This window comes from Callithrix jacchus, chromosome 6 (genome assembly GCF_049354715.1).
Source record: "Callithrix jacchus isolate 240 chromosome 6, calJac240_pri, whole genome shotgun sequence".
In the NCBI taxonomy this organism is placed as follows: domain Eukaryota; kingdom Metazoa; phylum Chordata; class Mammalia; order Primates; family Cebidae; genus Callithrix; species Callithrix jacchus.
In genome coordinates, this window is record NC_133507.1 from 70531870 (window position 1) to 70545746 (window position 13877).

At 35.4% G+C, this 13877-nt stretch overlaps 1 protein-coding gene across 50 annotated transcripts in view; it reads left to right on the forward strand.

The window, feature by feature from the left end:
- BAZ2B (bromodomain adjacent to zinc finger domain 2B) overlaps positions 1-13877 on the forward strand; it is a 449976-nt gene that overhangs the window by 371552 nt on the left and 64547 nt on the right. For all 50 annotated transcript variants that reach the window (XM_035304715.3, XM_078327583.1, XM_078327573.1 and 47 more), the window contains 2 exons: positions 10515-10655; positions 13596-13850. In XM_035304715.3, coding sequence (XP_035160606.3) covers positions 10515-10655; positions 13596-13850 — 396 coding nt within the window. The remainder of the gene's footprint in view (positions 1-10514; positions 10656-13595; positions 13851-13877) is intronic.

Sequence of the window (13877 nt, forward strand, 5' to 3'; positions counted from 1 at the left end):
TCTCCACTCTTCTCATATGGGCACTTATTGCTATATATTTTCCTCTAGAGACTGCTTTAAATGTGTCCCAGAGATTCTGGTATGTTGTGTCTTCGTTCTCGTTGGTTTCGAAGAACTTCTTTATTTCTGCCTTCATTTCATTGTTTATCCAGTCAACATTCAAGAGCCAGTTGTTCAGTTTCCATGAAGCTGTGTGGTTCTGGGTTAGTTTCTGAATTCTGAGTTCCAACTTGTTTGCATTGTGCTCTGAGAGACAGTTTGTTATGATTTCCTTTCTTTTGCATTTGCTGAGGAGTGATTTACTTCCGATTATGTGGTCAATTTTCGAGTAGGTGTGATGTGGTGCTGAGAAGAATGTATATTCTGTGGATTTTGGATGGAGAGTTCTGTAAATGTCTATCAGGTTTGCTTGTTCCAGGTCTGAGTTCAAGTCCTGGATATCCTTGTTAATTTTCTGTCTGGTTGATCTGTCTAATATTGACAGTGGAGTGTTAAAGTCTCCCACTATTATTGTATGGGAGTCTAAGCCTCTTTGTAAGTCATTAAGAACTTTCCTTATATATCTGGGTGCTCCTGTATTATGTCCATATATATTTAGGATCATTAGCTCTTCTTGTTGTATCGATCCTTTTACCATTATGTAATGTCCTTCTTTGTCTCTTTTGATCTCTGTTGCTTTAAAGTCTATTTTATCAGAGACGAGGATTGCAACTCCTGCTTTTTTTTTTTTTTTTCTCTTCATTTGCTTGGTAAATCTTCCTCCATCCCTTTATTTTGAGCCTTTGTGTATCCTGGCATGTGAGATGGGTTTCCTGGATATAGCACACCAATGGATTTGGCTTTTTATCTAATTTGCCAGTCTGTGTCTTTTGATTGGTGCATTTAGCTCATTTACATTTAGGGTTAATATTGTTATGTGTGAATTTGATACTGCCATTTTAATGCTAGCTGGCTGTTTTGTCTGTTAGTTGATGCTCTTTAGCATTTTGTATGTTTTTGGAATGGCTGGTACTGGTTGTTCTTTTCTATGTGTAGTGCCTCTTTCAGGAGCTCTTGTAAAGCAGGACTAGTGGTGACAAAATCTCTGAGTACTCGCTTGTTCGCAAAGGATTTTATTTTTTCTTCACTTATGAAGCTCAGTTTCGCTGGATATGAAATTCTGGGTTGAAAGTTCTTTTCTTTAAGGATGTTGAATATTGGCCCCCACTCTCTTCTGGCTTGTAGGGTTTCTGCCCAGAGATTTGTTGTGAGTCTGATGGGCTTCCCTTTGTGGATGACCTGACCTTTCTCTCTGGCTGCCCTTAGCATTTTCTCCTTCATTTCAGCCCTGTTGAATCTGACGATTATGTGCCTTGGGGTTGCTGTTCTTGCAGAATATCTTTGTGGTGTTCTCTGTATTTCCTGGACTTGAATGGTGGCCTGCCTTGCTAGGTTGGGGAAATTTTCCTTGATAATATCCTTAAGAGTATTTTCCAGCTTGGATTCATTCTCTTCGTCACATTCAGGTACACCTATCAAACGTAGATTCAGTCTCTTCACATAGTCCCACATTTCTTGGAGACTTTGTTCATTTTTTTGTGCTTTTTTTTCTCTAATCTTGCCTTCTCATTTTATTTCATCGAGTTGATCTTCGATCTCTGATATCCTTTGTTCTGCTTGGTCTATTCGGCTGTTGAGACTTGTGCATGCTTTGTGAAGTTCTCACGTTGTGTTTTTCAGCTCCATCAATTCACTCATATTCCTCTCTAAGTTGTGCATTCTTGTTATCATTTCCTCCAATCTTTTTTCAAGGTTCTTAGTTTCTTTGCATTGAGTTAGAACGTGTTCTTTTGGCTCACTGAAGTTTCTCATTACCCACCTTCTGAAGTCTGATTCTGTCATTTCATCACACTCATTCTCTATCCAGCTTTGCTCCCTTGCTGGTGAGGGGTTGTGGTCCCTTGTAGGAGGCAAGGTGCTCTGGTTTTGGGTGTTTTCCTCTTTTTGCACTGGTTTCTTCCCATCTCTGTGGATTTATCCACACGTCAGAGTAGTTGCTGACTTTCCGATTGGGTCTCTGAGTGGACGTCCAGATTGTTGATGATGAAGTATTTCTGTTTCTTAGTTTTCCTTCTAACAGTCTAGCCCCTCTGCTGTAGGACTGCTGAAGTCCACTCCAGGCCCTGCTTGCCTGGGGAACACCTGTAGCAGCTGCAGAACAGTGAGGGCTGCTACCAGTTTCTTCTTCTGCTATCTTTGTCCCAGAATGATGCCCGCCAAATGTCTGTCTGATCAGTCCTTTGTGAGGTGACTCTTTGGATATACGGGGGTCAGCAAGCTGCTTGAGGAGACAGTCTGTACTTTATAGGAGCTCAAGTGCTGAACTGTGAGCTCCGTTGTTCATTCAGGGCTGCTAGGCAGGTATGTTTAAGTCTGCTGCAGCAGAACTCATAAAGCCCCTTTTTATCCTCAGGTGCTCTGTCCCGGGGAGTTAGGGCTTTATTTATGAGTATCCGTTGCACTGTCCTGCCCAGCAAGGAGGCTGTCTAGTCACTGCCTGCCTGCAGAGGCTATGCTGAGCTGCTCTGGGCTCTGCCCTGCTGCCGTGGGCTCCACCCTGCTGCCATGTGGAATTCCCTGTAGTCCTGTTTATATGGATGTGGTTAGAACTGCCATGGCGATGGTGGTCCGCCTCTGTAATGGCGGACTCTCTGTTATGGCAGGTTGCCTCGGCAATGGCAGGCTATGTCAGCAATGGCTTTCTTGTTAAATCTAATTTTTATAGCTTTTTTTAAATATAAATGTATAATTATTTTTTTAAATTCTCAGATTTATATAAATTATTATCATTATATTAACATTAAAGGGTCATTAGTATATCATCATAGTTCATAAATATTTTCATAGTGTGAGAAATACTAACATTTATCCTTATGAATATAAAAAGCTTATTTCCTAATTTAATAGGAAATATATGTGCTTACGTTGTTACTAATCATTAGAAACAAGGTTGATTTAAGCAACATGAGAATGTAATATTTAACTCAAAATCTTTTGTTTTCATTATGAAAACTTCAAACTATACCAGTCACAAATTTATAATCAGTTTACTCATATTAACTGAATAGTCAACCATAGTAATATTAACAGTCTTCTGCATGTCTCCCCAAGGATCAGTAAACTGCACAAGGTTGTTAAATGTGCATCTATCACAGAATTACTATGTCAGCCCTTCAGGAGACAAAACCACAAAATGGAAGAGAGTTTCAGGTTTCAGAATTCATCTAATAAACAATTTGAAAGCAGAAAAAAACATGTACTCTCCTAAAGATTCAAGTAATAAGGAATATTTTATAATTATATATTTACGCCAGTCATTTAGTAAAAAAAATAAGTAGAATTGTACATGTAGACAGTTTCTAAGCAAACACATTTTTGGCTGACAAAATAGTAGGTATACTTAAACAGTACTTATGCAAATGTACTATATTAACAATTTAACTTTCAGCACCATAGGAAAGATAAAAATTATTTTAAGAAATTTTTAAAAATTCAGGAGCCAGGCCCAGTGGCTCACACCTGTAATTCCAGCACTTTGGGAGGCCAAAGCAGGCAGATTGCCTGAGCTCAGGAGTTCGAGACCAGCCTGGGCAAAACCGTGAAATCCCATCTCTACTAAATTACAAAAAATTAGCTGGTCATGGTGGCATGTACCTGTAGTCCCAGCTATTCAGGAGGCTGAGGCAGGAGAATTGCTTCAACCCGAGTGGCAGATGTTGTGGTGAGCTGAGATCATGCCACTGTACTCCAGCCTGGGGACAGAATGAGACACCATCTCAAAAAAAATATTCAGCAGAGTGTTAAATGTCATGTAAAAAATCAGGTTTTGTAAAACTTTGTTATTTATATTAAAATCTTTAACTCAAGAATTAGTAACATTTCAATTTTAACTTAGGAGACATTTATGTAATAATAGCTATCCTACATAATATTTAAAGATTGTTTGTCTAAAGTAAGTACAGAATAACCAGAATATATAAAGAACTCAACTCAGTAGGAAAAAAAATCTGACAATCGAAGTTAAAAATGGGCAAAAGACCTGAATAAACCAAAAGAACACATATGAATGGCAAAGAGGTATATGAAAAGGTGCTGAACATCACTGATCATCAGAAAATGTATATGAAAGCTACAATGAGACATCACTTACCCTAGTGAAAGTGGCTTTTATACAGAAGACAGGCAATGACGAATGCTTACAAGGATGTGGATAAAAGGGAACCCTCATATACTGTTGGTGGGAATGTAAATAAGTACAGCCACTATGAAGAAGAGCATGGAGATTCCTCAGATAACTAAAAATGGAACTACCATATGATCCAGCAGTCCCACTCCTAGGCATATACCCAACAGAAAGGAAATGAGTATATCAAAAAGATAACCTGCACTCCCATGTTTATTGTAGCACTGTTCACAATAGCCAAGATTTGGAAGCACCCTTAAGTGTCCATCAACAGATGAATGGATAAAGAAAATGTGGTACATATATACAAGGGAGTACTATTCAGCCATAAAAAAAGAATGAGATCCTATCATTTTCAACAACATGGATGGAACTAGAGGTCATTATGTTAAATAGAAGAAGCCAGGCAGGGAAAAGCAAAATTCACATGTTCTCACTTATTTGTGGGAGCTAAAAATTTAAACAATCAATGCCACCAGGCACGGTGGCTCACGCCTGTAATCTTAGTACTTTGGGAGGCTGAGACAGGTGAATCACAGGGTCAGGAATTCAAGATCAGCCTGGCCAAGATGGCAAATCCCATCTCTACTAACAATACAAAAATTAGTCAGGCCTGGTGGCAGACGCCTATAGTCCCAGCTACTCAGGAGGCTGAGACGGAGAATCACGTGAACCAAAGAGGTGGAGGTTGCAAGTGAGCCAAGATCACATCACTGCACTTCAGCCAGGGTGATAGAGCAAGACTCCCTCTCAAAAAAAAGAAAGAAAAAAAAAACAATGAATGCGGGATATAGAGAGTAGAATGATGATTACCAGAGGCTAGGAAGGGAGTGGGGTATGGGGGGAAGTGAGGATGGCTAATGGGTACAAGAATATAGTTAGATAGAATGAATAAGATCTAGTATTTGATAGCACAACAGGGTAATTAACGGTCAACAGTGATTATATGTTTTAAAATAACTAAAAGTGTAATAGGAATTTTTGTAATACAAAGAAATGATAAATCTTCAAGGTGATGAAAAATATACAAATAAATACAGAAATTTTCATGTAATACTTTTGTCACAATGTGATAAGTGGAAAGTTTTATTTTTTTAAGTATTTTATACCTATAAAGATAAGAAGTATTTTAGGGTTTCTTCAATCATGTGCTTCTTAATTTTTTCCTTTAATTTTCATAATATATAAATATAAAATTAAAATGTAAAAATAGTAGGCCCTTTTAAAAAAATTTCCTGATCTACTCACAGTCAATATGTGGCCTATAAAGCAGTGTCATTTTTGGTTTTTCTATCTGTCTTCTACAAATGGCTTGTGTTATTAATCTTACTTATACGTTTATTCTTCCTGTACCCTGGGGTAAACCTGTGTCTCTTAAATTATATTTTTGTCTTTTAAATTTGAGTACAGGTTGCTACCAAAAGAAATGTGTTCTTATTATGCCCAGAACAAATACCTAACAGACTTGATAGAACCATCAAATGCAGAAACCATAAGCCTCTGTGCAACATGATCTCTTCAAAATGACCTGTTTTGCAATCTATAAGTTGTAAACTTCACAGTAATGGGTCATTCTACTGCATTTGTTATTTGGATTTTTAACTTAAATAATTCTAAAATAGAATAAATTTATTTATATATTTGTTATTGTGCTGCTGACTTGTGAAAATCCTTTATGTTTTAGAGTCCCCAAAGTAATCTTTTTGTGCACAAATTTTCACTCTATGTGAACCAAACTGTTCAGGATAATCTAAATTTAATGCATTTACTATCAACAGATGTTTCAACTTTGAAATGAAATTTTAACTGACTTCTTAACTAAGATATTAGTAAAGTTTTGATACAAACAGATCCCATTATATAATATTATATTCCTTCATAGAATATATAATTAGGGTGATGAAAAGATATTTTGTTATAAATGACTTATAATCCAAGAGCTCATATTTATTTTAACATTTTCTGTATCTGGAAAACTGGGTGGGGATAAAGGGAAAAAGGCAAAAAAAATTAGGATGATGTATGCTACTTTGCTTATAATTGTAGTTAACCTAAAATCTACTTTAGAGCTACATTTTGTTGTCATTTGTAGACAGTCTAAGTTATTGTCCTGAAGTTTCACCAGGATTAATGTAAAATATGTTTTAACTTTCTTTTCATATTAGGATAGGTTTAATCACTTTTTTCTCTAGCAAATCAAAGGCCTGTTATGAACTGACCTTGAAAAATTCACAAAATTCCATTGTAAAATTCTATTATCTGGCAGAGCAACAAAATATAATATTATAGAAATTAGATATAGGTTCATAATATGGCAGCTTACTTTGTCAAGAAAAGGCTAAGGTAAAAAGTGGAAAAATAGATTGTTCTTCTGAGCATTATACTAAGTCTAGCAGCGAGGGTACTATACAAATTTTCATGCCTTTATATTTGGCCTAGAGTAGCACTGGCACTTTAAAGTTTAGTTTTTGGCAAAATTATTGGATAATAAATCTGCTTAATTTTTGTAGGGGAGGTTTCTGTTTGCAAGCATACTGAATCACAATACATGTTATATGGCTAAGAAAATAATGTTGAAGTAAATGTTAGAAATATATTTTAGATGGTTTTAAAATTTCTAAATGTAATCTAAATATTATTAATAAATTCATTGAATTCCACTTTTGGATTCAAGGTTTATATATACTCTTAACTGAAAATGGAAGATATCAGTTATGTTTGTTCACAGAGTAAAATATTTAAAGTGAAGAAAAAATTGCCTATTGAATACGTTTCAGTAGGCCAGTTCAAAATGTTACCTTAATTTTACTTTGTGTCATTTGAAGAATTAATCATTTAGCAAATTTATAAATACTCAAATGTTTATATGCCATAACATCTATACCAAATGTATCTGTTACAGTCATATCACAACTGTAGTCAGAAGTAAGAACAATACTTAGACTATGGAGACCAATGGGAAAGGAAAGTCGGACTGATACAGGCTGAGAGTCAAAGAGGAAGATAAAATCATTAAAAACTTTCTCTAGGTGTCCAGGGGAGAATTGGATAGGTCCATGAAGAAACAGGTGAATAAGTTATTTCCCCTGCCCTCTAGACAAGGACTATACTTGAGTGAGAGAGATCAACTTTAAACAAGCAGTTGCTACACAGTACAACAAATGCTATAGTAAGTTGTATGGAAGCTCAAAAGCAGGAAGTACAAAATGTCTGAAGGAGTTGTGGGAAGGATTTAAAAAAAAAATCTAGACAAGGACTATACTTGAGTGAGAGAGATCAACTTTAAACAAGCAGTTGCTACACAGTACAACAAATGCTATAGTAAGTTGTATGGAAGCTCAAAAGCAGGAAGTACAAAATGTCTGAAGGAGTTGTGGGAAGGATTTAAAAAAAAAAACAGGCTTTATACAGACTTTTTGTGAAGAAGGAGGAACTAGGCATTCTAGACAATCGATATGGCATATACAGAGGTACAGTACTGTGACTAAACAAGACCTGGGAGTGGGGTACAAAAGAGGATGTTAGCCATTCTAACCTCATGTACATGCCCATCTTGGCTTTGGTGTTGCTTCATTCACCGTTAATCATCCAAGCAGGAACTTCAAAGGGGCTATGCTGTCTTCTCCACACAGGTGTGTCATACAGTGTGGCTGGAACATGGGAAATCCACTGTGAATTGTGAGATATGAGACTAGAACTTGTGTGGAGCTAGATCGTGACAGGTTTATATGCCGTTCTAAATATTAGTTGGTGGTTGAGGGGACCTTGGAAGCTCTCACTCTTTGAGAGTCAACTTGTACCAAAATCACAGAATGTATGTTAGTTCTATACAATTCATACTGAATTGAGAGACTCCACATTTTAATTAAAAAGGCCTAACAGTAAACAGTAATAAATATTTGTCTTTAACTGATAAAGGTCACACCAATTTCTATATTTGTTTGGAAATCTCCATTTAATCATAAATAATATTGATGTGACTTTTACATTATATTCCATATTATGCTTTTCTAATTGGAAAAAAGTATCACCAGCTGAAATTCATATAGTCCAAGAATATAATCTATCTTATGGCATTCAGTGCTCTAGCTTGTTGCCCATGTATCTGTGGAGTGTGTATGTACCTCTAGGATTGCTACCAGTGGGAAGTTGGCACAGTGAAGAGAACATCAGTGTCACATGGGTTTTCTTTCTTTTTAAAAAGTAATAGGAACCATTTTCAACACTTTAGTAACTAGTAGTCTCAATTATTATATTTGTAACTGTTGTTATAAATATAATCATTAAGAGATCTGGGTTAGCTCTATGTAAAGCCATGTCACTTAATGATGACAATATATTCTGAGAAGTGTGTCATCATTAATCAATTTCATTATTGTGCAGACATCATAGAGTGACATACCCAAAGCTTAGATGGTATAGACTGCTACACATCTAGGCTATATGGCATAGATACTACAGTATGTTCAATTCTTGATTGACTAAAACATGACATGGCACATGAGTATAGCAGAAAATTTTACAGTAGCTTCTTTGAAATTAGTAAGAGGTATTAAATATGCTTTTTTCTGTTAGTGATCCTAATTCATTGCTCTGGTGAGGAACCAAAAACTTAAATCTTCCCTTCTTTGGAAAGTTCTTAGAGCAACGGTTCATGTGTTTAAGAATCAAAATTTCAATTCTAGGGGATAAAATTATTCTACCAGTGACTCTGCTGCCCTTTTGTAAGGGCTAGTAGTAGTAGCACTTCCGGATACTGCCTAATAATTTGATTTGAAAATCTGTACCTGCATTGTGGGACTATTACACATTAATTGTGTATATCTATCTTTTGTTGTTAGACCATCAGAAACTGCTTTTTGGTTTATAACTGATAAAATTAATTATAGAACTTTTCTGATGTCAACATAAGCTTCCTTATCATTTGTCCTCCCACAATGTCTGCATGAATCAGTAACCCAGAAATTCAGAGGCAATATAAAAATGAACAGTAACTTGTGCATATCATATAAAAAGGCCCTGATGATCTGGTCTCTGGCTAGCATAATATTCAGCAACTGTTCAACTTGCAGCCTACACTCCAGTCTTGAAACTGCTAGCAATTTTTCTACTCTCTGGTCCCATGTTCTTCCCACTCCTCTTTTTCTCCCTGTTGGCAATTCCCTTCAGCAGCAGTCAGGGTGCTCACTTACCAGTGATAATTGAAATGGAGATGATTAGAATATGGGCATAAATAGTAATAGAGTACAGAAAGCAGTGAGTGCTTTGTTAAAATCAGAGTTAAGAGCTATGAGACATAATAAAAATTGGTAGTGTTTAATTAGGATTTAAATATGCAGATCGGAAAAATGAACTTTTTGATTGGAGTGAACCAATATAAGCAACTAAGGAAATAAATATTCCATCAGGAATAGCAAATTCTAAACCTACACAGAAAAAAAAATGTGAGAAGTAAGATTAGAAAAGAAGAGTCTGGAATTCAAAAGTAAAGACTTAGACCTTATTTTGATAGAAAATTAAAAGACTTTTAATCAAGGAAGAGATAGAATCAGCCTTACAAAAGTAAACCAATTAGCAATGTGTGGCACATGTACAGTAGTAGGTTAGAATTGACTTATGATTCTACTGTTGTCTCTCCTCTAAATAAATGAGAGCTATATTTGAGATATGATGATAAAGTAATGATAATGATATTATAATAGAAAATCTCTTCACTTCCTCCAACAAAAAGTCAATCCCTACAACAGACAAGTCAGTTATTTCCATATTATTGCCATTACCAAAACATTTTTAATGCTTTTGAAATTGCCTTCAGAATTGATTTTACATTCTCTTTAAGTGTTGTTTATGGTGTGAATAATATTTTCCTTTCATCACAGGTGCTATGTTAAGACTAGCTAATTCACTTTGAAAGAACTGCTTTTGCAAATTCAAACATGTTACTTCCACTTTCCTGCTGTAAATCCTTTGCTTCCTCGAGCCACACTAAAATTTGTGCTGATAACTTTATTTAGTAAGATATGTAGTTGCCCATGTGCATTTTAAATACCTGCTTTTATTAATAAGTATTTTATTCTTATAACTTGGCAAATGATTAAACAAATTTTGAATAACAAAATAGTCTAGGTTGAATCTAATATTGATATTAAATATATACAGTCAAGATTATTTTGAAAATCAGAGAGTAAGTTTAACGAAAAGCAAAATAATACATTGTTGCTATATAATTCTAAGTTTATCCCAACATATACAATGATTAAGAAGAATATGTGTACATTATTTTCTTTTTAAGGAAAAAGAACGGTTGAAGCAAGAAAAACGTGATGAGAAAAGATTAAATAAAGAGCGTAAACTAGAGCAACGAAGATTAGAATTAGAAATGGCAAAGGAACTAAAGAAGCCTAATGAAGACATGTGCTTAGCAGACCAAAAGGTAATTTATATGTCATGCACACCATTTTATTAATTAATTTTTCCAGTTTTCTTACCTGATTTATTTGCCAGAGCTGCTATTGCGAAAGCCTTTCATTTTTAACTATAGCAGTGAATTTCCAACTCTAGGTCAATTTGCCTTTCCTAGATAGCTACCAGTAAACCTCTCTGGATCTCTTATGCTGGTAATGGCAGTTTTATTGTTTGTTTGGTTGGTTGGTTGATAGGTTGTTTTCAGACAGGGTCTTACTCTGTCATTTAGGCTGGAATGGAGCAGTAGCAGGATTATAGCTCACTGAAGCCTCAACTTCTCATTCCCAGGCTCAAGTGATCCTCTCACCTCAGTCTTCTGAGTAGCTGGAACCACAGGTGCTTGCCATCATGCCTGGCTAGTTTTTTGGTTTTGTTATTTTAATTTTTTGTAGAGACAGGGTCTTCTGTTGCCCAGGGTGGTCTCCAACTCCTGGGCTCAAGTGATCCAACTGCCTCAGTCTCTCAAAGTGCTGGGACTCCAGGCATGGACAAATCTTAACTCCTCCCCACATGCCTACAAATATTTAAATAAATTAGGATTTATAATCTATGACCTACTTCAGTGCTTTCTTTCTTTCTTTTTTTTTTTTGAGAGCCTCACTCTTGCCCAGGCTGGAGTGCAGTGGCACGATCTCAGCTCACTACAACCTCTGCCTCCTGGGTTCAAGCAATTCTCTTTTATCAGCCTCCCAAATAGCTGGGACCACAGGCACCCACCACCATGCCCAGCTGACTTTCGTCTATTTAGTAGAAACAGGGTTTCACCATATTGGTCAGGCTGGTCTCGAACTGCTGACCTCAGGTTATCCACCCATCACAGCCTCCCAAAGTGCTGGGATTACAGGTGTGAGCCACTGCATCCAGCCTGACCTACCTCAGTGCTTTCGGTGGCCAACCTTTGAATATGTTTACTACATGCTGGGACTATGCTAAGCACTTATTTGAATTTTGTCATTTAATCCTCAATACAATCCTTTGGTGTTGGTATTTTTTCCCATTTACACATGAGAAAACTGAGACACAAACATGTTAAGGAACTTGCCCAAGATTATACAACTAATAAATGACAATTTGGATTCAAACTCCAGTTTGTTAAACTCCAGGCGTATACTGTTTATCATCCTGAAAGCCAAGAAACTGTGTCCAACCAAAGCACCTCCTACGTGTTTTGTTTTCCATAGTGCTTCACAGACATGTAATGTTGCTGAAATATAAAAGTATAAATTTAGAAAGCTTGCTATAATCTTGGCATCCAGCATAATTTCATAAACTTTTGAGTAGAAATCAATTATGTTTTGACTGTAGTTAAGAAGATGGTACTTCCAGAAAAATATCAATAATGCATTTCATCTCTATATTATTATACTTCATTAGTAGGCTATGTATTTACTTATATGCAATATTCAAATGATATGCAAGTAATTATTGTCTCTTGATTTATGTAAGCTCTTTTCTAAAGTGCTTAAAGCCAACTTTTAATATCCGAGAATGGATTGAACTATATTAACATTCTATTTACTTAGCATAAATGCTTCTAAATAAAAATGAGAGTATACATACTTAGTAGTTTTTAGTCATTTGGATGTTTAAATTTTCCTAAGCAGAGAATGGGTATATAAATTAGTTAACACATTTAATAAGCTCATAGTGATCAAGCTTTCTAAATCCTAAGTGAGCTTCATTTTTTGGTATCTTTTATATTCATTTAAATTCATATGTACTATATCAAGTATGTAAGTCCATTTTGAGCCACATTTTTATTAACTTAGCTTTGTTATGTAAATTTTTAGAATTACATAGAAATGTGTATGTTTCATGTAGTTCAAGAAAAAGAGAGAGTGAGGATTACTGGTTTTCAAATAGAATATACAATATTTGTATGAGATGAGCTATTATCTGTAGTTTTGTATTTCCACACAGTATTAGTAGAAAAAGTCTTCAATTGGTTACCTTATTCAGGTGGAGGGTGATGAGGGTGGAGAATGCAGGGTGGAGAGATATTTTTGAACAAAGGCCAATTCAAATAAATAGGAATATTTATGTCACTTTTTTTCCAGTTAAAATTTAAAGGACTTCTTTAGGCTCTCATTCACTGGCAAAAATGTTTTTAATTTAGATTACCTATTTATTGAATTTTTTAAATGTTGGTGACAACTAGTACTGGAATTTAGTCATTAAAATGTTAATATGGGAGCATATTTGAGAAATAGCAACAGAGACAGCTACCTATTTTAATACTGAAACTCATATAAACATTTGCCTAAATACAGGAAAACCTAAAGAACTTAATTACATTATAACTGAGTTTTTATGTACAGGGATAAAACGGATTCTAGTTATGCGGACCTAGTTTTTTGTCTGCATTCATTAGCCACAGATGGTACCACTTTCTGCAACCACAGAGCCTACAGATACATACTGTTAGTTTCTAAGCAAAAAAAAAAAAAGTGTGATTTTTAAATACGTCATAATTATTAGAAGAAATTGATGCACATGCCCTATAAGTATGTCCATGGTAAAGTACTTTTGAAATGTTTATATTTTATTTAATTTTTGCTCCAGTTATATAATCTGTGTCTTGTTAATATAGATATGTCAGTTGATTTAATATGCAAGTTGATTAAAAATTAGTGTCTCTTTTGCAAAGATCTAAGTTCATAATTGAATTCAACCAAAATTTATTGATGGTTGCTTACTTGTATGATGATACTTACTTCAAGACGCTATGCTTAGTTCCATGGGGGTTTCAGAAATGCCCCCAGACAATTTAGCATCCCAAAGGAAGCTACTGGTACAATACAAGAGGGAAAAAAAAGGTAACAGCTTATTTTACTTTAGAAGATATGAAATCGTGGCTTTTTAAAAATTAAGCTATTTTTACTTTATTTGTATTTTATTTTATTTTCAGCCTTTGCCAGAGTTGCCTCGTATTCCAGGACTTGTTCTCTCTGGAAGTACATTTTCAGACTGTCTCATGGTGGTGCAGTTCTTACGAAACTTTGGTAAAGTTTTGGGCTTTGATGTGAATATTGATGTTCCAAACCTGAGTGTTCTTCAAGAGGGATTGCTAAATATAGGGGACAGCATGGGTGAAGTACAAGACTTGCTTGTGAGGCTCCTCTCAGCTGCTGTATGTGATCCAGGTCTAATTACAGGATACAAGGTAAAAAAAAACAAAATATAAAATGTT